Source organism: Papilio xuthus, unplaced genomic scaffold, assembly GCF_000836235.2.
Source record: "Papilio xuthus unplaced genomic scaffold, Pxut_1.1 DF826945.1, whole genome shotgun sequence".
In the NCBI taxonomy this organism is placed as follows: Eukaryota; Metazoa; Arthropoda; class Insecta; order Lepidoptera; family Papilionidae; genus Papilio; species Papilio xuthus.
The window spans coordinates 6,652,662-6,676,134 of NW_013531704.1; the positions used below are offsets into that span (position 1 = coordinate 6,652,662).

General features: G+C 34.0%; 2 protein-coding genes across 2 annotated transcripts in view; one reads left to right on the top strand and one right to left on the bottom strand.

Annotated features, from left to right (window-relative positions):
* Nucleotides 1-64: 64 nt before the first annotated feature.
* LOC106121094 (transmembrane protein 223) lies at nucleotides 65-1,043 on the top strand. Its single transcript, XM_013316593.1, has 2 exons — nucleotides 65-528; nucleotides 642-1,043. The coding sequence occupies exons 1-2, from the start codon at nucleotides 144-146 to the stop codon at nucleotides 932-934; spliced, it is 678 nt and encodes a 225-aa protein (XP_013172047.1). The 5' UTR covers nucleotides 65-143; the 3' UTR covers nucleotides 935-1,043.
* A 2,473-nt stretch (nucleotides 1,044-3,516) lies between these two features.
* LOC106121376 (uncharacterized) overlaps nucleotides 3,517-23,473 on the bottom strand; it is a 74,287-nt gene continuing 54,330 nt past the window's right edge. The window contains exons 6-11 of the mRNA XM_013317026.1: nucleotides 21,477-21,639; nucleotides 16,109-16,239; nucleotides 8,200-8,394; nucleotides 5,182-5,271; nucleotides 4,729-4,823; nucleotides 3,517-3,886 (exon numbers count right to left, since the gene is read on the bottom strand). Coding sequence (XP_013172480.1) covers nucleotides 3,769-3,886; nucleotides 4,729-4,823; nucleotides 5,182-5,271; nucleotides 8,200-8,394; nucleotides 16,109-16,239; nucleotides 21,477-21,639 — 792 coding nt within the window. The 3' untranslated portion in view covers nucleotides 3,517-3,768. The remainder of the gene's footprint in view (nucleotides 3,887-4,728; nucleotides 4,824-5,181; nucleotides 5,272-8,199; nucleotides 8,395-16,108; nucleotides 16,240-21,476; nucleotides 21,640-23,473) is intronic.

Consider the following 23,473-nt stretch of genomic DNA (forward strand, 5'->3'; position numbering starts at 1 on the left):
AGTGCCTCCATTAAACCCTCTGCGTTGTTCTCGATACGTCATTGTTAAACGTCAAATCAATGTTGTCAATGTCACTTCGCAATTTAAGGTTATGAATATCGAAAAAAAAAGTTTAAATTAAGTTTAAATGCTATAAAACAACAATGTCATTACTATCATTTGCTAGTACAATTTTAAAAAGAAGCATTAGTTTCCACCCATTTCCTATATTTATCAATTTATGTCATGTAACGCGGAATTCGTCTTATAGTTCAGTAACGACAAAAACAATTCATGATGTGAATACCAAAGTTGCTAGGGACGTTATATTATTTAAATATGAGAATCCGAAGTTTTTTAAATATATGAACGTATTTGCTGTCGTTCAGTATATGTTTTGGACATACCTTGGCGTCTTTGCCTTTAAATCTTTGAGGGATGCACCAGTCGACCAGTCAGTGATTACAGAAGAAACTCCTTGGTTTAGAAGAATAAACCTAGGTGAAAATAAGTATAGAAATACTTTAGGAGCTGTTGCCTTATTTATTGGTAATTATATTCTTTATTTTTATGTTGTAACTTGTAATATCCCGAAAATTTTTGTTCATAAGTCGACAAGCTGGTGAAAGTGATGGGAATAAACTAAAATATAATATTTTCAGGTACTGGATCTTTGGGTATGGTTTGGATGTACACGTTAAAGTCTGTCCGATACTTGATACTAAACAAAGGTGGCCAGCATATAACCTTTGTGACATATGGTCCATTCGGTAAGAACCGCATGATGAAGGTACCTATCGAAAATATCTGCTGCAAAGAGAACAGGACTAAGGCCAAAGTTCAACTACCTATTAAAGTCAAGAATACTATGATGCATTATATGTTGGATATGCGTGGAGAGTTTAAAAACCCACTCTTATTTGACAGCACTGCGGGATTGTTTAGAAAATTGTGATTAACTATATTTATAAGCATACTTTTGCTTGTTGAATATTGATAATATCCTACCAATGCAAGATCATTGTAAGTTGTGGAATATGTTTTAATAAATGCTGTAAATAAATAGTAAGTTAGTAATTTTGTTTTTATGTTATTTACAAATCATAGACAAGAGTTTATTTTTTTTAAATAAATTGTGTAGTTTTCATATGATTTTAAAGGATAAATAAAAAGACAGTTCTAAGATTTATCCAAAAAAAAAAACTTTATTTTATCATTCATAATTATAGTAACGGAAAATTATTTCATTTAAACACAAAATAAACAAGAAATGTAATCGATAACAACAAAAAAAATAAATTTCATTTTCGTATATACAAAATAAAATTTGTTAGACATAAGCTCAAAAAATACAGATATATATTTTTTAAATCCTTAATCCATTGAATTACCATCAAAACGTAATGTAATCATAATTTTTATATCATCTTCAACATTGAGATTCTATGTCATATAGTAAATATAGTTTTAAATTGTATTATAAAAGAGTTTATGTCTAACAAAAACATATAAGATCCAAAATCACATTAACATACTGTGTGAATTCAAACATTACAGCGAATTTACACTGAGACATTTAAACAAAAACATATCATGATCTCGTTTACTTTGAAAAGCTCGAGACAATGTTTTTGTATAAATATTTCATTATCAACTGTTAGACAACTTAATCGCAAAATATTAACTTACAAACTAAGCTACTAACAATTTTTTTTTAATTAAGTCTACAAATGCTTTTAACTAGCTTGCTAAAACAAGCTAAGAAAGATCAACAGTGCATTTTGAACTCGGAATTGAATAAAAATGTTTTAAATGAAAACCAGTTACTTAAATCTAATATAAATCTTCAAGAATGAAATGGAAATTTCTATTCGATTATGCGATTTTAAATTTAAACAAAATTGATATTTTAAGTAACGACAAAAAGAATTCATGATTTGAATACCAAAGTTACTAGGACTAGGTTCCGTCTTCAAGTATATTAAATCAAAAATTGATTCGTTGCAAATGTGAATAACGGCAGTTCTAAGCTTTTATTTATTTCAATATATCAAGTTTTCATACACTTTATGGTATATAAATGGTCATTAAACGCAATGTCAAAAAAATCATTGTCAATTATTAATAATCGATTCATGTTTATAAATAATCGATTAATCGATACTGGTCTAGAATTTGTAAAAAAAATACGATTAAATAGCATTTGAATGGACTAATTTGAGATCATTCAGGTCATATTTGTATTTAGTGTTGTCAGCAACAAATTTTAAAAATTTAATTTTGCCAGTAAGAAAATACGCAAAATAAAACTGGTGCACCATCAATCCCTATTATAATTAAGTACAATATTAACCCTTATTTACAATAAATCATAAATATTAATCCACTAATAATAAATTACATGCTTAAGGCGCTGTTGCTCACAGCACAAGCTGATCAATTTATTCCCTTACATCCAGCCATCACAGGTGAAATGAACATAAATATATCCGTCTCGCTCCCACTGCATTGCAGTTACTAACTCCTATATATTTTTCTTCTCTATCTAATTTAAACAGTGACAGCAAAGTTTTATTTTTTCGAACGAATTCCATATTTAAATTTTTTACAATCACTTTGTAATTTTTTTTCTGTTTATTAAAAATAAAAGAATTAAATGCTTTAATAACTTTTCGATCACTGTCTGAATTAAATTTTATGTTTAAACTAAAAATATATTTAATCTGTATTCCTCGCGGGTTATTTTTACAAAAATATACGATCAGAATCAATCCTTTACAAAACATATGACTAATATGAAGTACTTATTTAAGTTGTTTAGAGAAGCTTTTCTTTAAATCGTTACTTTAAAAGTAGGTTTCTGACGCAAAAATCTCTGTATCAAATATCGTCCTTGTCTTTCATCTTTGACAAAACAGAGATAACAATAAATTTTAAACGGAGATTTTAGAAACCCACGGTAAGTGATCCAATAATAACGAAATGAATAGTAATAAACTAAACGTGTCTATTCAAAATTAAATAACTTTCATTCATTTAAACTAAAAAGCTTTCTTGGCACTTGCCGCTCAACACTCTTCAGTCTCAAGTCTTACTGTGAGTTAACACTGCCGAAACACGACACAAAAACATAGTACCATCTCTTTCTATTTATTAGAAACGACAAAGATGACAATATGTTTGTGTTCTGCAATGAAAATACACAGTTACGAAAAAAATATCAGTCAACCATCTTAATATAATTTCGCGATTATTTTTTTTACTCTATGAAATATTTTTACTCTGTGATGTTTATTTGATTAGCATCGTTTTTTACTTTTTCGTTGTTTTTTTAAGGTTTTTATATAAAGTCCTACGAATTGTTTTCACGTCAATTAATTTGGTAGTCACAATACTCTGGTTATTTTTTTTATTTAATTGTAATATTTTTAAAGAATCATTTATAATTTTAATTCAACAATTATGGTCGCGATTAATCTTTTAATATTTAGTTTTTGAACGTCAAAATTTTAAAGTCTGCACCAAAACAGTATTATTTTTTTGTAAGATTGTATAAATCTAAATATTAGCGCAAACTAATTTTATTCACTAAAACAGTTCATTTCAACAAAGATATGGCAATTGAAGAAAAACAATCGTAAATTTTAACAGACATCAATTAAAAATAGATCTTATTTTTAAACACACTGAGTCCATTTTCATTTGACACGTATATCGATATAATTTCACAAATAGGCTGAAAGCAATGGTTTACCGAAGTCTTTTGTACATTCAATATGTATTGCTCCGTCAATCGGAGATGTAGCGTGTAGCACGCGTTATCTCCTCGTCGTCGTCGTCACGCGCCGGGCTGATGCTCTCGATTTCCTCTACTTCTTCCAGATTCTTCGTATTTGGATTACATAGTCTAAAATAGAAATATTATTTTTACTGTTAGGAAGAAAATCCGACACTGTGCCGGTGTACTGGTACAATACTAGCCTTACTAAAATATCGACGTTTATGTCCCATCACTAATCATTCTGACATTTGACTTTGTACCGAAAGCGCGCCATTCGCGCCAAAAGATTATAACAAACAATGTCTAAAACTGTAAATACATTTTATTTTTAGCCGACTTCATGTTCTCATGCATTGTGGACGCCATCTGCTCCACCACGGGGACCTTAAGTAAGTCATGTTCTCTACAAGTCAGTTTACTTTGAAATCTTAAAGTGAGTTTCTACTGATGTTACATTTTCATTCTATTTGATAAAACAAAGAGGACCCCCCGATATTCTTCTCATATATAGAGGTTTCTCTTACCCAGGTTCCTTTTTTACGAAGTTAATTCGCCTAAATTGGGGTTTTTGTATATCCAAGTTCGAATTAAGTATAAATACAAGTATCATTGCAATGGAGTTCTATATGATAGACAACTGGAGTCGACAATTAAATGTTGTGTGTACGAAGCTCACGAGCTTGCGTGCAACCTGATTCTTGCGACACAACTATACAATATTAGCTGAGGCCGGCGACTCCGTCCGCGCGGAATTAAAAAGAAAACAATATTAGTAACCCATGTGTTATTTCAGACTATGCTCTATATGTATGCCAAATTTCAGCGATATCCATTCAGCCGTTCTGAAGAGACCTTAAACAAACATCCATCCATCCATCTAAACATTCGCATTTATAATATTAGTAAGATTTAGTATTGTGTTTATGTGCAAAGTTGTATGAATGTATTGTGTGGTAGTCAGTCATCACCTGCACTTGCAGCAGACGATGCAGGGCGCAGCGAGCAGCAGCAGCGGGCTGGCCACCAGCAACAGCAGACCGAAGCCCGCGAAAATACCCACCACCTGTAATCATAACACATTATTTTTAAGTAAGTAGGTATTTTCATTTTCTATTAAACATTAAGGCATAAGATCTTCATGGCTCATATGAAAAGAGAAAAGACATTTGAAATCAATACAATACTCCTTACAAATCTTATCCCAAAAGTCGTAAATACTTATGTAACGACTACCTGTCGCCCGCGACACCGGCCGCGCGGAATTAAAAAAAAATAATTAGGCTATGTATTCTTTTAGACTATGTTCTACATCTATGCCAACTTTAATCGACATCCGTTGAGCCATTGTCCAGATATTTTTTAACAAACATCCATCCATCTAAACATTCGCATTTATAATATTAGTAAGATTAGTTAGTTACCTGAGCGCGATGCCAGAGAACAGAGGCGCGCGAGTGTCCCAGCTTGTTCTTGCAGGGGCCCTTGTCATAGTGACGCAGGAGGAAGTCGTCCTGTAAACATCACATTGTGATACCATTGGTTAACTTCGTCCCAGCAGAATTAAAAAAGAAACAGTAATAAAACAGCCTAAGTAACAAGGGTTAGAGCGTCGGTGGCTCAGGGGTTAAACTTGACTTGCAATCTGCAGGTCCTGGGTTCGAATCCACCATGTATTAATGTTTTTTTGATTTCTGATTTACATATGTACATTTATCCGACGCTCTTACGGTGAAAGAAAACATCGTGATGCAACCTGCACATATCTGCGAATAAATTCAAAGATATGTGTGAAGTCAACCGACCCGCATTGGGTCATCGTGGTTGACTATGGCCAAATCACCCCTAACTTAGGGTAGGCTCCGAGCCCCTCGGTGGGGACGTATAGTGAGCTGATGATGATGTAACATGGGTATAGTGTAGCTTTCCAACAGTTCAAGAATTTTTTCAAATCGGTTCAGTATTTTCGTAGCCTATTCAATGCAAACAAATATTGAAATCTTTCCTCTATTAAAATTAGACTAGATTATTTTAGACTCTATTAAGTTACAATTATTGAAACTATTGTTTTCTTTTCCATGTCAAACTATCAACCTGTAAAAGTAGCAACTAATTCTTTAGAACAATTTTAAACCAACTTGTTATTTTCATTCGTTCCATAACGGTTTTATATTCATCACTTACGCAAATACGAAGGCACTTGAAAACACATAAACGAGAACATTACAGCAAACGCAAAGCGAAAAGCGGCTGCATTCAGCGTCGTTAAATCAAAGGCGCATTTGCACTCAAATGCGTGTCAAGGGAAGTCGGGACTTTTTCATCGTCTAATTATAAACGCTTACATTGAATAGGGTTTGCCTCTTTTAGGTTTTTAATTGGATATTAATTTAAATTAATTCATTAAAATATTTGTGTAAATATTAAATTAGGATTCGTTATTAAATTAGAGTTCATAAAAAACACCCTAATGGCCCTACGTAACAGAGACGCTCCTATCTCCATGACCATGGGTCTTTCTAACTTAAAAAATTAGAAATAAGGAATAATTTATTGTAGAAAATCACTATTGTATAATATGCGCAAATAAAAAGTACAGAGTCAAGAGTCTGTAGATGACGTTTGTTGTAATTAAAAAAAAAGTTACAGTCTCTGGTTTAGTTTTTAATTAACAAATAGTGTTATACGTTAATCTATATTCGAAAAAAAACCTAAACAATGACATCCAAGTGACCGGCAATATTAAGTCGTCTTTATCATCAATGTTATGTCCCACGGAAAGGGGATAAAAATCTTTTGTCCGTCTTCTAGTTCTAAGCCACCTCTCAACCATTTTTAGCCAAATCGATTCAGCCGGCATTGAGTTACAAATAGCGTAACTAACACGACTATCTTTTATATAGACTAGCTGTCGCCCGGGACTCCATCCGCACGGAATTTAAAAAAAAAAATTAATAATTAGCCTACGTGTTCTTCTAGACTATGTTCTATGTCTGTGCAAAATCATCGAGATCCATTCATCCAAAATTTCTCATATATAATATTAATAAGATGGTCACCGTAGCGATGACCCGTCCCTGCGCCGGATTTAAAGAAAATACAAACAAAAATTTGTTTTATTTGCGTTACTGTACCGCGACCAGTGCGACCTCTTCAGGCGGTTTTACACCTTACACTAGCGTGTCTAATGCTACAATACATAGACAAAGTACATGACTGCGAGTCTATTAATAAAACACAATAAAGACTGGAAAAATACACAGCTTCGTTTTGAAATGTTACCTTTTATAACAAGATACTTTATCAAAGTATAATACTTTTAATAACACTGATTACATAAACAGACGCATTTTTGTACTAAATCTACACTCAGCGATTCCTTAACTATACTCTTAATGATTAATTAAGTATTCTGCGTGCGGCAGTTAGATTTAAATAAAATTATTACTACCTCAAAGATATATTGAGCTATCAGAAGTCCTGAACCATTAAATCAATTAAAGATGTCTGAAGCAATAAATAAAAGTATAATCTTAATTTTAAAATCGCTTTTAATAAGTAAAAGGTATAATAATAATAAGTAATTTCAGTTTTCACTTAACGAAGGTCCCCAGTTCGTTAAAGCCTTATTGACCTTATTCTATTTTCGACTTTGCCTTCTATGAAAATATCGGCTTTTATCTGGCAATGTGCCCGACTATCTTAAGTGAGTACTCCATAAGTTCTAATATATTTTATATCTATAAGGTTAGTCTACAATTTAGTGTGTTACCCGTAACATAGAGCTAACTTCATCTAAGAATTCCCGTCGGGTTTATATTCGGTTGGCTTAGCACGAATATAAGACACTATCGTATCGTCATCGACAAACTTTGTATCAAAACTTTTGTATAGGGCGTAAAGTATACCAAAAATCACATAATAATTTAGACATAATTGACGATGATTATGCGAAGACGCTTGTCGCTATTATTCGTGCTAAGCCCACACTACTTCAAATCAACTAAATTAAAAAAAAAGCTTTCATCAATGTACACTTAAATAGCATTAATTACGAATGTCTATATTACGAATTAAGGTTGAGATAATTATAAAAACAACACAGTGCTATAATATTATTGGGATTTTGACGTCTCTATATCCAAGAGCAGGTTTCCTCTTTATCTCGCGTTACCAGGCACGTTTACTGTCAGGTTAATCCTGCTATGATAATACCAGACACATTCAACCTTGTATGTATCAATAGAAGGCTCCACACAATTTAAACCGTAATCCTACTATCGACAAATTGAGCTACATTACATTATAAAGAGTAAAGATTAGATTGTTTTGAATAGACTCCAAAACTATTGAACCGATTTGAAAAAGTCTTCAACAGTTGCGAAGCTACACTATCCCCGGGTAACATGCGAAAATCTCATTGGATAAAACTGACTACTTACGTCAAGGGAAGCCAGACAATACCAGCAGAAGACATGCTTGCATCGTTTGCACATCATTTGCGCGCAACCTTCATCCTTTTCAATGGGTACACGACACATCGGGCACAACTTGATGAGTTCCGACTCGGCCAGCAACGGCGCACCCGCACCTGACGACGACGCAGCCGCCGCCTCACACGACAAATCGCCATGCCACTGAAACAACAAAGATAGAGTTAGGACAAATCAACATATTGCTTATTATTTTGTACAAAGAATCGAATGTGTTATGTTAGGCCAGCTATATCCTGTTTAATACCCTACGATACTCCTTGGGAGAATATAAATCGTATGACACTTCACAATTCAAAATGGATTATTCCGTTGAGGTTACAAAAAATATCGTACGGAATAAAAATGGCAAGAAAAATCAGATGTGGAAAAAATGTATCCACCTTTAGTCTTATTAATATTAAAAATGCGAATGTTTAAATGGATAGATATTTGTTTGAAGGTATCACCAAAACAGCTGAATGGATCTTAATGAAATTTGGCATACATAAAGAACATAGTCTGGAAGAACACATAGGGTACTAATTCAGTTTTTTTAATACCGACAGCTAGTGGTTTAGTAAAGTAGTTACTCGATTTGTATGAGTCAAATAATTCTGAAAGAAATACACTTCAAACTACAGTATCTATTTAAATAAATTAAATATATAAAACATAGTTAAACCACGAGTATTGCTAAGCTATAGTTAAGGTTAAAAGTTAATTGTTTTACAATAAAGATAACGTCAGCAATGATTATTATTATAACAAATCTTTACAAGTTATTACGCTAATATGCGTGAATATTGATAGAGGTTAAACCTAACATGATGACCTAACACTAAGATCTAGAAATATATAGATTCATTCTATAGATATTTTCAAGATGACGTCATCTAATCAACAATACGAATGTGTTTAATCTGTGTACATTTGGAACGAATTTTGAGTAAGTTAAATAAAAGACGGATAGATGGATGTTCGTCTGAAGATTTCTCCGGAACGGATTTTGATTAGTCTGGAAGAACACATAGGCTACAATTTTTTTATAACAGAAGGAGACAAACGAGCAGCGAGAACACCGAGGTGTTCAACGACGCCCATGGACATCAGCAATACCAGAGGAACCGCAGATGCGTTGCCGTCCTTTTAGGTGGTGATAAGCTAGCTTCTTGACCCTAAGTCGTAGCGGTTTGGAAATACCGCAGAGGACAGACCATTCCACAACGCTGCTGTGCGAGGCAGGAAGTTTCTAATTATGTTTTTTCCAATTCTGCCCAGACGGAGTCGTGGGCGACAGCTAGTTAATTTTATAAATGTAAATGTTTGGGTGGAGGGATCTCTGATACAAGGTATCTCCAGAACGGTTTTACGGATCTAGCTAAAATTTGGCATAGATGTAGAACATAGTCTGGAAGAACGATTTTTTAATTCCGCGCTGATAGAGTTGCGGCGATAGCTAGTTGTACTATATCTATGTTTTATTTTAAATCGGAATTAAAATCTGTTCCAAAATTTCATACTAACCTTGGGTTTCTGAGTCCGAAATTCTCGTTTGAAACATTATTATCTCTATTTTGTTAAAAACGACAGACAGGGATGACGATACGTTTGATAAGAGACTTTGATGTCATAAACCTACGGTAAAACGATCACATGTCATCTGAGTAATTAATCTTACATAGCAACAGACACGAAAACTTCCAGTTAACAGAAAAACAACTAAAAAGTAATTCGTACGTAAGAAACTATAATTCAATTGTAAACATGTATCAAAGATGTAGGTAAATACAGGGAACTTTTGTACGTGTGTCGAGCTGAGGATTGGAGCGTGTTATTTGTACAGATTGAGAGACATCGCCGGAGGCCGCGGGCAAACATTACACTTGAATACATACAAAATCGATGACAAACACGTTATCATTTAAATGTATTCATTTACACTTATACTAGCATCGATAAACTACAGTCAGACAGGCATTACATCTCCAATATTTCTAAATGTACAAAAAATATGGAATAAAAATATTTTTTTATTATAAATTACTAGCTGTCACCCGCGACTCCGTTCGCGCGGGATTAAAAATAGATGTTGGCCGATTCTTAGACCTTCAATCTTAAAATCCAATATGCTCACAAAATTTCATGAGAATCGATCAAGCCGTTTCCGAGGAGTATGGGAACTAAAATTGTGACACGAGAATTTTATATATAAGATTATAAAACTAGCTGTCGCCCGCGACACCGTCCGCGCCGAATTTAAAAAAAAAAACTTAATTGTAACCTACGTGTTCTTCTATTGTATGTTCTACATCTATACCAAATTTCAGCGAGATCCAGCCGTTCTGGAGATATCTTGTAACAAACCTCCATCAATCCAAATCTTCGCATTTATAATATTAGTAAATTACTAAGAAGTAAGATGAAAAAACTCAAAGGAACTAAAATAATATTTATCAATTGATTCTACATTTGGCAGTGTTCCGATGACGCCAGAAATTTGGGCTCTAAAATATCGGAAGATAAATTAAAAACAAATATGTTGGCTTCGACCAAGATATTATTTTGACTTAGACATTGCAATGCATGTTTAGTTTATAACTTAATTCAGACTATTTTACTTGCAAACTATTGTCTAAGTCGAGTAAGGAAAGTTAGACTTGCGACCGTAAATAACTCGCATTGTTTTAGCTAATTGAATAGCGGCCACCAAAGTTATTGTTAACAACAAACGCGAACTCTCGTTACCGCAAAGTTTCCCTTCCATTATTCTGTATGTCACCGGCAAATTGCGTACATGGCCAGTTTGTAATATGGCCCAAAAAACCATAAATATTTGTATACATTCACAAAATACACATTTTGGTCAACGGTCAACGTCGATTTGGTCGGTTCGCACGGTACAACACGACAACTTAGAAGACAGTGTGAAGTGGAAGCAATTCCGCATTTCGTTTGTTAATGGTGCGTGCCGGAGACAAAAATATAACAATGTCACTATGTGAATTAAAACCCGGGCAAATTTCTAACTGGCGCCGTACACAATTTGTCGATAACACACATAGTTGTGTATTTCCTGAAATACTTATACTAACGATTATTTTAACTTTTCATCTTTTGACTTAACATCATAGATAATTCGTAAAATATATACATAAATACCATATATACAACAAAAGCTACACATATGTACATAATTATAGATTTTTTTCAAAATTAACTATGTAAAATGTATTAACTTATATAAATATTTACATAAATAAATTCATGTACGTTGCGATGCAAATTAATTTTCAAGGCAAGGCATTTCGCACGCCTAAATATAAAGGCAAAACATTATTGCACGCTAATTTTTTTCATTTAAATAATAACCAAAGATGACATAAAAACTTTTTTGCGTAAATAACAAAATTGTGAGTTACCATTGTTTACGCAGGAAATCAACGTCGTTCCAAGCATTACCTCCGACAGTATAGAAAATTATTTTAATAGTATAAAAATTGAAGCGTCGGTGGCTCAAGGGTTAAGGTCCTGGGTTCGAATCCTGCCATGTACCAATGTGTTCTTCGACTACCGATTTACATATGTACATTTATCCGATGTTCTTACGGTAAAGGAAAACATCGTGATGCAACCTGCACATATCTGAGAAGAAATTCAAAGATATGTGTGAAGTCAACCAACCCGCACTGAGCCAGCGTGGTTAACTATGGCCTAATCACCCTTAACTTAGGTTAGTGTCCAAGCCCCTCGGTGGGGACGTATAGTAAGCTGATGATTAGTGTTTACCTAGTCCTATCCGGACTGAACCAGCGTGTCCTATAGCCTAGTTAGCTCTAACGTAGGGTAGGCTCCGAGCCTCTCAGCGGGGACGTATACGATGATAATATCTGGTTAGAAAAATCAAGATCCCTAAGTCTACTGTCAGTAATGATAGTGAATAGTAATTCATCGTGGTTAAAGATAACGTCGCTATCGGCCGTGACAAATAATCACGGTTATCTTAATAAATGATAAGACATATCACGTTTCTACTAAATACTAAATGTTTTATTACTACTTATTAGGTTCTACAGTGTAATATTAAAAAAAAATGGATAGAAAGAGAGATATGGAGAGAGAGAGAGAGAGAGAGAGAGAGATGTATGAAGTAGTACATACTGTGTCGACCCTTCGTAGAGTTAACGGCGGGTTGATGATGATTAAACGAACCTTAACTGTCGTACTCGTTTCATCGTATTCGTTTCCTTTATATAAAATAATACTAGCCTTTTCCCCCGACTCTTTCCGAAAAAAAATAGTAAGTAGCCTATGTGTACTTCCAGGTTATGTTCTACAATTATTTCAGCGCGTCCCAGTCTTTCTGGAGAACCCTTCTAACATCCATCCATTCAGACATTCGCATTTATAATATAAGTATGAAGTAAGACAACATCTATATATAATTCTTCTTCTTCGTCATTTCAGTCTTGTCAGACTGGTCGTGGTCATCGTGGTCAAGTATCAGTGGCACGCTTTACCAGGCTTTTATATATAATATAGATGAAGATAGATGTTGGTATAACTTAAAAAAAGAGAAAGGAGGAAAATATGTTCGATCTTCAAAAGAAAATTTGAAATCTCCGTCTATGGTTTGATCTAGAAAAAAGTTTTTGTCTATGTATGATAACGCTTAGCAATCGTCATTATTATCGTTGTAGGATCTTGAACTTGTTTGCGCAGTTTAATTGTGTTTGCTCGGCTCGTTACCACGCAAACACGAATCTAATGCCTCAATTTCATTCCGGTAATGTTCGAGGTTGTATGAAGGATAAAACGAACATTATGTCATGTTTAAAGATCCATTGTGCTATTCAAACTTTACTGCGGATCGGAATATCGCAAGAAAAAATACAATTGTAGGTAGTGGCGACACGTAGACGTTTTCCTCGTCTACCTGGCACCATCTTGAGAATGTATACACTCTCCGCTAACTAAGGTGTTAGTAGGTTTCTAAGACGAAAATATCCATTTACAACGTGTTATCTCTGTTTTGTCAAAGATGATGACAGGAATGATATGTTGTATACAGAAAATTTGGTCTTAGAAACTCACGGTTAGAGCCTACATAAAGTTTGAATGTTCTAATACTAGTCTCTACATCAACGTTCGAAAAGACCGGAACAGAGAGAGAATATTTCTCGTCTACTTAAACTTAATAGAATTAGACGTTCTGTATACTTCTTTTAGTCCATGGATTGAAATCTAGTTTGCTTGTTGTCTAACTGTAAATGTATAAGAATAGATAATAGAAAAAAACATCATTAGGTAAAACAATTAGTTAATTGTCCGGTCCATTACAGGTAGCAAGGTTAACATATAAAAGTGTAATTACTTTTTGTGTCGTGCCGCTATTATAGCACAGAAACCGCACGAATTCAATTTAAACAATTCGATAAGGTAAATGTAAGTAAGTAATTAGAGTTATTGTAACTAACAATACAATACTATTAATAATATATAAATATCACTTTACTAATAATTACTATTACTAATATTATAAATGGGAATGTTTAGATGGATGTTTGTTTGAAGATATCTCCCGAAAGGTTCAACGGATTTCGATGAAATTTGTTATAGATGTAGAACTAAGTCTAGAAGAACTCATAAGCTACTATTTTTTTTATATTCCGCGCGGATGGAGTCGCGTGCAACAGCTAGTTGCTTATGGTAAAGCATCATTGAATTTAGCTGTGTAACGGTATTCTAATATTTCCGGCATTATAAAACTGTTCAATAGCGAATGTGTATTGTGTACGTATGTACATGTGTAAAGTGGACGTGTGAACAGGGTAATGTGTACTTGTGTACAGTGTGCATATAGGGCGGTATGCCGGGAGGCATTTGCGCGAGTGTCACTCGAATTCAGGAGCCCTGCGCGGCCATTGTTCCGCCTCGACCCAGTTGCACCGGCACAGTTCACCAAAGCTCAATAGGGTTGACACGCTGGATAAAAAATCAGGACAAGGACATTGAAAAGTCAACGATAAATCCTAATAGTATCACTATAAAAACCTTTGACTGTACCCTTGTGAAACTCAGGGAAAGATTATAAATCTAATGACCATACTCGTCAAAACTGTCCTTAGTCGAGAATAAATTTATATACAACCAACTTATTGGTATATCCTTGATTGAAGAGATCCTTAAGACATTAAATACTCTATTTCAATATTATTTCTTCATTTTTAAATAACTTAATAAACAAAGTAAAGTCATTACCTCTTTACAAGTTTTAAATCAATATTTATCATGTGCTTAGCGCAATAACGTAATTTTCCATTACCTAGATATCCAGCAAAAAACTATCGAGGTTAAAAAAATGTTCTCTAAATGAGAATACTTACATAGCAAAAAGGACGTAAATAATCAGTAGAATGGGATATATTTACATTCAATATATAAGTTTTAATTTATTCAAATTAAAGAATTTAAAAAAAAAACATGTCCGAGATAAAAGTTGGCAACCCTAATTTCAAGGCCTCCGTTGTTTGTGATATCCAAATAGAGTGCACTTTCCATATACACACTACAGAGAGAACACAAAAGAGCACAGAGTAGCTACAGATAGAAAGATGTAGATACATTTCTTTTCTTTGTGCCAGTCCGGCGACCTTTGCTTTGCTGTTAACAATCACAATAGAGGAAACTTGTTCACATAGAAAATTGTTCATTTGTATAATTTACTTTCAGTTTTCATTGTCGAAACATACACAGCCTACTTTTATTGGTTTTTAAAGACGATGTTTAAGTACGATCATACATTTGCAATGTAACCCACGCAATATTTACATTTGCAAAAGTAATTTTGAGCACTGCCACATAATTAACATTGCTTTGGGAGTAAAAGGGATTCCAAAGCGATTCGATGTGTAAACACAAACGTAATAAATTAGGGTCAGCGGCGGGCTATTTCGGGAATACCGTTTTGTGACCTTTCCGTTTACAGAGTTTTGTTTTCTTTCAACATTTACGAAAAGTATAAAAAATATAATAATTTAACTTAAATGGTAATCAGAAAATATGATATTTAGAGTAGCTTTTATAAATATACTAGCTGTCGCCCGCGACTCCATCCGCGCGGAATAAAAAAACTTAATTAGTAACCTTTGTGTTCTTTCAGATTATATTCTAAATATAAGCCAAATTTCATCGAGATCCATGCAGCCATTTAAGTGAAAACATTCACTGCGCTTTTATGATATGTATTAGTAAGAGTCCGAAAATTTTTTGTTGAGAAAATTGGTGTTGCTAGTTTTTACTTCAACCCTTTCAGATTATACCAAGACTGTTTACATTTCCGGTAAAACATCGCAGAATATGTTAAGACAACATTAACATATAAAATAATTACATTGTATTGTAAACAATACGTACAAACAATATGAAGCAAAATAAATACGTTCACAAGACAAAACTAATAACTTGAATGAAATATTTTAGTCTTATAATTTCATTAAGGATAATACATCGGTAACACAATGTACTTCATTTAAAGGATTAAACACCCTATATAGGCTTAAATGTTGTTTTGTATAAAACTTAATTAAAAACGGCTAAACACGCACGTATATTCGTCCGGTGGCGGCACCGACTAGTTTCGAGCCTATCGGGCGCTAGTCGGTGCCGCCACCGGACGTTTAGCCCTTTTTATATAAGTTTAATGGTCTCGTTACTGCACTAGCCTTGATTTTCTATACAAATCTACACAGTGAGATATTGTTGTCAGCCAGTAACAGAAATAGATAAAGAAAAATCACATATGTATTTTCGTAAGTAAGCAAGATGGGCGTTTGCGGTACTATTAGTTTGTCACCCCTGGCTGCAGTTGTTCGCTTACCTCCTGGTTGCATTGCGAGCAGAAGTCGTGCCGGCAGGTGGGACAATGCGCAGGACTTGCGGCCCGCACCGTCACCACGGTATCGCAGCCGGCGCGAGGGCAGAACGCGCGGCTCACGTCCATTGATACCTCTGGAATAAATACCAAAATTGTAAACATTACACAAACAAATTGTGACCTACATTCTTTTTTTTTTTAATAGGTGATCACCAACGGCCATGACGTCCATAACAAGACGAACTGCAACTGACTTTGATGCAGGTCACACACGCTACGGTTTGACTAATGTAACCTAACGTGTGTAACCTGCATAAGAATCTTCTATTGTTAAGAGATGACCTTATTGATATAAAAATCCTAAACCTTAGTCTTTTAATTCTTAGCTTCCATTTTAAATTTTAACCGCAATGCACTTCAAAACTTCTTTACTATGTAATTTAACCACCTAAGCCAGTAAAGACTAAATAAGAAACACGTAGTTAATGCAAGTGCAATAGAGGACGAAGTCACGGCCGAGCGTTGCCTCGACTGCGTTGTCATCCGGTGCCGGCTATCTTGTCTATCATAAGGCATGTCTATAATTAATATAGATTTATAGAGCGCAAAATTGTGTATCCCGACATTTATTACCTTGTAACAAAGTAACAATAAGGAGAGAGGATAATTGTAGCTGTGATAAAACTAAGCTTATTTTTTACAGTCATTTAAACTCTTCTAATTTTCTAATTACCAAAGAGGTATTATGGTTTAAGCTTTGACTGCAGTACCAAAATACTTCATCCCATTAACCCAATTACTCACAATGCAGATTTCAGTTTTAGCATTAATTTCTCACACTGTGACTACATTTTCAGCCACATTTCATAACAATTAAAATGTATTAGAACAAGTACGGACTCCTAAAATGTAATTACGTGCGTTATTGAGACTTAATTTTAGTTCTGTTATCCTTCCCACCCTTTTTTTATAAGGCAGTGAATATTACAGAAGGGAGGCCGCAGAGCCGGGGGGGAAATATATTATGTGTGTCCCCTTTTCCTTCGATTAAAACTAGGCAAGGACAGTGATCTATTCGCTATTTCGGCGAACTCAAGAGGCTGGATTCTCGTTTGCAACTTTATAATTTTTTTTGATACCGGTTTGTTAACCGGTAACAATGAAAATCCATTGCGAAAAACCTAATTTTCAGAAATAATGAGGTTTTTGTATAATTTAAAACAATGAAAACATGGGTTAATTGATAACTTAAGTGGGTATCAAAAAACTCACTGAACTTTGAATACTTTCGTTTACTGCGTGGGATAAACAATAACCTTGTAATTAAACAATGACTCCAACTTCTTTTGTAAAGTGAAAGTTTACAACAATGACACCTACCGTTTAGACGTAGCAACTGCGCATATTAGTGACGCATACAATTAACTTACCGTGGGTTTCCGAGACCAAAATACCCTTTTAAAATATATTGTTATCTCGTTTTTGTCAAAGGTAATGACAGGGATTGCCTTTAAGCAGAGATTTTGGTCTTGGAGACCGCTTATATTTTAATTATTATTTGAGGTGTTGTTTACCTTTTCACATCGTGGGTTTCGGAGACCAAAATCCTCGTTTAAAACTTGTTATTATCTCTGTTTTCATTCTGTCAGAAACCCGCGATTAGCTAGTATATAATTTGAACAGAGCTATTTAAACCATCCCTGTCTTATATAAACAAAATGCAAAGACGTACTCTTTACTCTATCTTTCATTTAACAAAAAAAAACCTGATGTCTCCTTTTAATAATCCTCATTTACATAACGTTTCGTTTATATAAGAACGTGTAAATGTTTTTCATTACTATTGCATGCTAATTGTACGTGATACAGCCGGTAAAGAGGTGGACGACCTTTAATGTAAAAGCCTCTAAACGAGATAACATGTAAAAAAACCTTAACGTACAAAATAATTACAATAATATACATTAAATTGCACTGTCTGTTTGTAATACAGGTAAAAAAATGATTCGCACACATAACGAGTTTGCGTAGCTGATAACGAAAAATATTTTTTTTTAGAATTTTTGTGTGTATGTCTGTCCGCAAAGACGCGTTTGATCCGGATAATTACCGGAACAGTTGGTCCGATTTTGGCAAATCTTGCACGCGAGTATGTTAGCCTACTTTTCAATTCTGCGCAGACGAAGTCGCGGGCGACCGCTAGTTAATTCGAACCTGTTATTCTAGTAACCCCGACTCAGTACGTAAAAATTAATCGTTAAAAATTATAAACCAGGAAATTTCAAATTACGATAGTAAGTGATAAAAAATGCAGAAAAATGTCTCGGTTATCAGGAAACGGAAGAACGAAGTCAACCTTTATAAGTGTCCGATTGTAAGGTCAATGTCAGATCGTTGTTATATTAACCTTTTTTTAAAATATGATCGACAACACAAAGGAACCACAGAGCAAAGCGATAGACACGACAACAAAGAGAAAATGGAATTTGCTTGTTTGGTTACGAGATTTATCAGCTGCTGAACTAATTCATGCCTTCATATCAAAATTAGGTTAACTTTCAAGGAGTATACTAAAGGTTTGATGAAAGCAGACTTTAAATTATAGTATTATATCATAAATGCAAATGTTTTGAATGGATGGGTATTTGTTACAAGGTAGAACTTTACAACGGATCTTGCTAGAATTTATCATAGATGAACATAGTCTGGAACAATACATAGGCTACTAATTAAGTTATTTTAATTATCCTCGAAAGGAGTTGCGGGCGACATTTAGTCTTTGAATTAATTCCACTAACTCCTCTTTACGGCGTGTATTTTATTTCTATTAGGACAGCAACTAGGATCACATAGACGCGCAGTTGCTTTGATTAAGCGCTCTAATAATCAGCAAAGCGCCACGCCACGTAACTAGGTGACTCCCGTGCGGTTCACAGGGTTAATTTCAACTTTATGAATTCATACCTATAATATTCTAGTACACTTGAGAGTCAAATTGTGATCACTAATTGCCACGCTCCGGTTACCACGATATCGTGCGACTGACACAGGGAGTCAACTCCCCATTCTCATAATTAAAAGAAATCAAATTTAAATCCAAATTAATTAACGTTTGGGTTTAAATTCGTTTGAATACTGAATTTAAATATTTACCGTCTCGTGCGTTTACAATGCAACTAAAGCATTTCAGAAAGGGGTTAACAGTGCGCCACCTGGGCTTGTCAAATTTAACAACTTCTTTCATCTTCTATTATACTTTAAAAAAACATACCTAAATGCTGCCAATATTCGAAAAAAGTGAAACAATAAACAATATTTTTTTACTGAATAATGTTAAATAAAAAAATCGTTTGGGAGAGTAAAAACATCGCAAAGAACGTTTTCACTAAAAATTCTCTTTGTATACGAAGTGACGTCAACTTTGATACCACCGTATACGTTGTAAAATATTTCATAATTTAGTCTCACTCACTCGGAAATATCGCGATGCTTTTATTTCTTTGAATTGGGCATTTCCCTTGCGTCAACTTTTATTTGAAACATCTCATAATGACGAATGTACTCGTATAATTATATCTAATAGCTGGATGAAGGTAAGACAAAGATTTACATTCGGGTTTTTCTTAGGGCGGTATTCCACCAAAATCGACGTACATGTATGTAGATTAGGTTTAGGAAATCTATGGTCTCTACCTACCCGAGTTATGAGCGTTAGTACTTTTTCTTTTCTTCTCTGTAAACAGTACACCGATATATTTTTAAATAATCAATAAAAATAGTCACTAAAATCATATTACTAAAAGATTTTTGAAAGTTTAACTTCCATCTCCAATATTAAATTATTACCGTGGTATTTCACTGGTGTAATCGTACCGAAACTGTCGAAGAAACAAAAATAGTTTCATCCTTTCGGTTTCTTTTAGAGAACTGATACAATGTTTTTGGACTTAGTTTTCTGTGGTGGAAACGTACGGTTACGAAACTGAACAAAGAGATCCCAGTATTATTAAATACCTACAGATATACGTCTTCAATTAAAATGTAGTATTGAATTTTCTTCTACAAATTGCAAAGGCTTCAGTAACCTTATCTAAACTGAGGGAAATCCCACAAACGTGAGCTCCGACGTAATTGATTCAAAATAAACAGTTCAAAGAGAAAATAAAATGTATTTAAAAACAAATATAGAAATTCAATCGCAAATATGTTATTTAAGTAAAAAAAAACGGCACGTTCCGAGTTAAAAATAGACTTTTTATGAGACTTTACGATTTTGTTATTATTTTAATTGCCAATTAACTTCGGAAATTCCTATCAGTGATTTCAGAGAATCCTAAATGTCAGGTGAGAGGGGAATACCTAAATGATGTACGTGGAGAACGTAAAAGATTAAAATTAAATTTTAAAAACAAAAAAAGATACATTTGCACTTTAAAATATTTGCAACATTTGACGTATCCTTGAGGCAAAGGATATTGTATTGGTCCGGGAGTTCTACCACAAGTAAGCCTTAACGGTTAGTTTCAACTCCCTAAAAATCTACGAAATTATATTGCCTGGCATTGTGTTTGAATGATAAAGAACGTATGTTGGTGTACAGTTATTATGTTGGTAACACTGTCCATTGTTCTAAAAATAAACTATTTCATTTTAATATTGCAAAATATTTATTTTAAAGTTGGCACATGTTTGCATTTGCGCGTGTGAACTGCTCAACTGCAACTGTTTCAAGTCGCAATTGTTCGCCGTTGAATTGAATCGTTCCTTTGTGGTTACCATTATTCGCTTTTATGAGTGTTTTTTTAAGCAAATTTCAAAGGAAAACGTAACTATTATAAATGCTTGCAGCATGCATGATGTTGCAAATTATAGAAATAGTGATGATATTAGAATTTAAGTACTATTTTAAATTAAATGAATTATTTTTTATTAGAATTAGATAAGAAAATATCTACTCCGTATATCATGTTAAGTGACCTAAGGACTCTATTAAGTGCTATTACTAAAACTTGCTGTGCCTTGCGACTTCGTCCGCACGCAATTAAAAAAACTTATTAGTAGCCTACATGGTCTTCCAGATTATGTTCTACATTTATGCAAAATTTTAGGGAGATCCGTTAAGCCGTTAATCCATGCAAACATCCAAACTTCTGCATTTATAATATTAGTCATCATCATCAGCTCACTATACGTCCCCGCTGAGGAGCTCGGAGCCTATCCTAAAATAGGAGTTACTATGCCATAGTCCCAGTGCGGGTTCATTGACATCACACATATCTTTGAATTTCTTCGCATTTTATAATATTAGTAGGATAGTGTAAATTAAAGCAGGAGCAAAGTATTAATATAGGAATGTATGTGATTAACTAACCATGGTTTAGACGGAACCTGAGATGCTTCTGTACCAAGGAGTAGTCGAGGAGGGCGGAGATCTCATCGATGTAGAGCGCTGCACCCACACGGCACGATGCATCCGGGCACGATACCTCGTACGCACCATTGCACACTTCAAACTCCACGTATGCCTTCATACACTGAAACAAAAAAAAGCTAGAGTCAATTTTTTAAGCACTGACCTATTAAAATGGATTGGCTATAAATCGTAGTATTTTGTGCCTATTTGATTTTCGACATTTTAACTGATTAACATACCATTGTACTTTTGTGTGCCCTAAGACTTTTTCCTTTTACAAGATTATGGAATAACTTTTAGAAATTTTACCTAAAAATAACTTTCTCTTTAAGTACTAAATTATTAAGACATTCCCTTTAAATGTAACTTTTATTGCCTTTCATTCAAATAGATTGTGTTAAGTAGATTTTTATGTTTTCAAAATGGAAGTAAAACCACATCAGATAACACAATGTATAGTTGTTTATTGTCTTTAAATATAAACATACTTTCAACTAAAATTACAATATTAAAAAAGTGATAAAACTAACAATGAAAAACTTATTTTATAAAAGTTTGCGTGTTTACATATTATTTTATAGCTATGTGTTCTTCCAGACTATGCTTTATATGTATACCAAATTTCAGCGAGATCCGTTCAGTCTTTCTGGAAATACTTTTAAACAAACATCCATCCATCTATCCATCTAAACATTCGCATTTATAACATTAGTAAGATTGATTAATAAAAATTGATGCAATATTTTAAAACAAAAGTCGCTAATACTTTCTAGATCATGCTGTACGCTTTAATTCCAAGTAACCGTATGTAACAGCCGCAACAACCTTACAAAAACATGCCATCCCTTATATTCCCTTCGAAAAAAAAGAAATAGCAATACAGTTCTGTACACTTCGGTAATACAAGCCATAGATTAAAATTTCAATGTATTTCAAACACAAACATTTAAATGAAATTAAACCCAGTAGCGGAGTTAGGGAAGGGCCCGGTGGTGAGACCGCCCAGGGCGCTTGGTAAAATTGGGCGTCGCAGACCCTAGTGTCAAGTGATATAAAGGAGTGCCTTGTATGTCCCATAAGACCCTATTCGAAGTTTTCCCCCGACACCAAAAAAGATGGCGTCGTAAAAATCTCGCCCTGGGCTCCAGAAATTCTGAAACCAGTCCTGATTATATCTAATCAAACTTAAGATGGAAGAGCCTTATAATAATTATCTTTATACAGACCTGAATCAAGTTTATTTCTCATCTATATAGAAAAGTTTAATTAAAATGAAATAGATGATAAATTACAGGGGGTAGTTTCCACCCTCCACCCTACAGTATGAGCGCAAACTACTCCTTTAATTAAATATTAACAACTGTCAGCAAGTACCGTATAAAATGTAATTAAATTTCACTGTAATAAAAATTAATAATTTTTTCACTGTGAAAGCAAGTGAATAACGTTTATCGTTCGTCAATATTATTTTATAATACTATTCTATTAGAGCGTCGATGGCTCAGGAGTCAAGACCTTGACTTGCAATCTGCACATCCTGGCTTCGAATCCCACCATTTACCATTGTGTCTTTCGATTTCCGATTTGCATATGTACATTCATCTGACGTTCTTACTAATATATCTGAGAAGAAATTCAAAGATATGTGAGAAGTCAACCCGCACTTGCCAAGCGTGGTTGACTACCGCCTAGTCACCCCTAACTTAGGGTAGACTCCGAGCCCCTCGGAGGGGACGTATAGTGGACTATTCTATTTAAATTAGTACTCAAAACAAAAAATAAATTATATGAGTCAAATGATTGTTCAATAAATGAACTTTAGCATTTTATCATAACTATATATAATATATTATTTAAGATTAAGTTGGGTTCTAGAGGCTGTGACTCATGTTTTGTTCTATATCTAGGTATATGGACAGAAATCAAAGTTTTTCATCGGGCCCAATGAATTGCTG

What these genes read in the sequence shown, in the direction of transcription:
- LOC106121094 (XM_013316593.1), top strand. Translation starts at nt 144, where the DNA reads ATGTCATTACTATCATTTGCTAGTACAATTTTAAAAAGAAGCATTAGT. An exon ending in AGCTGTTGCCTTATTTATTG is followed by an intron (nt 529 to 641) that starts GTAATTATATTC and finishes TAATATTTTCAG; the next exon opens with GTACTGGATCTTTGGGTATG.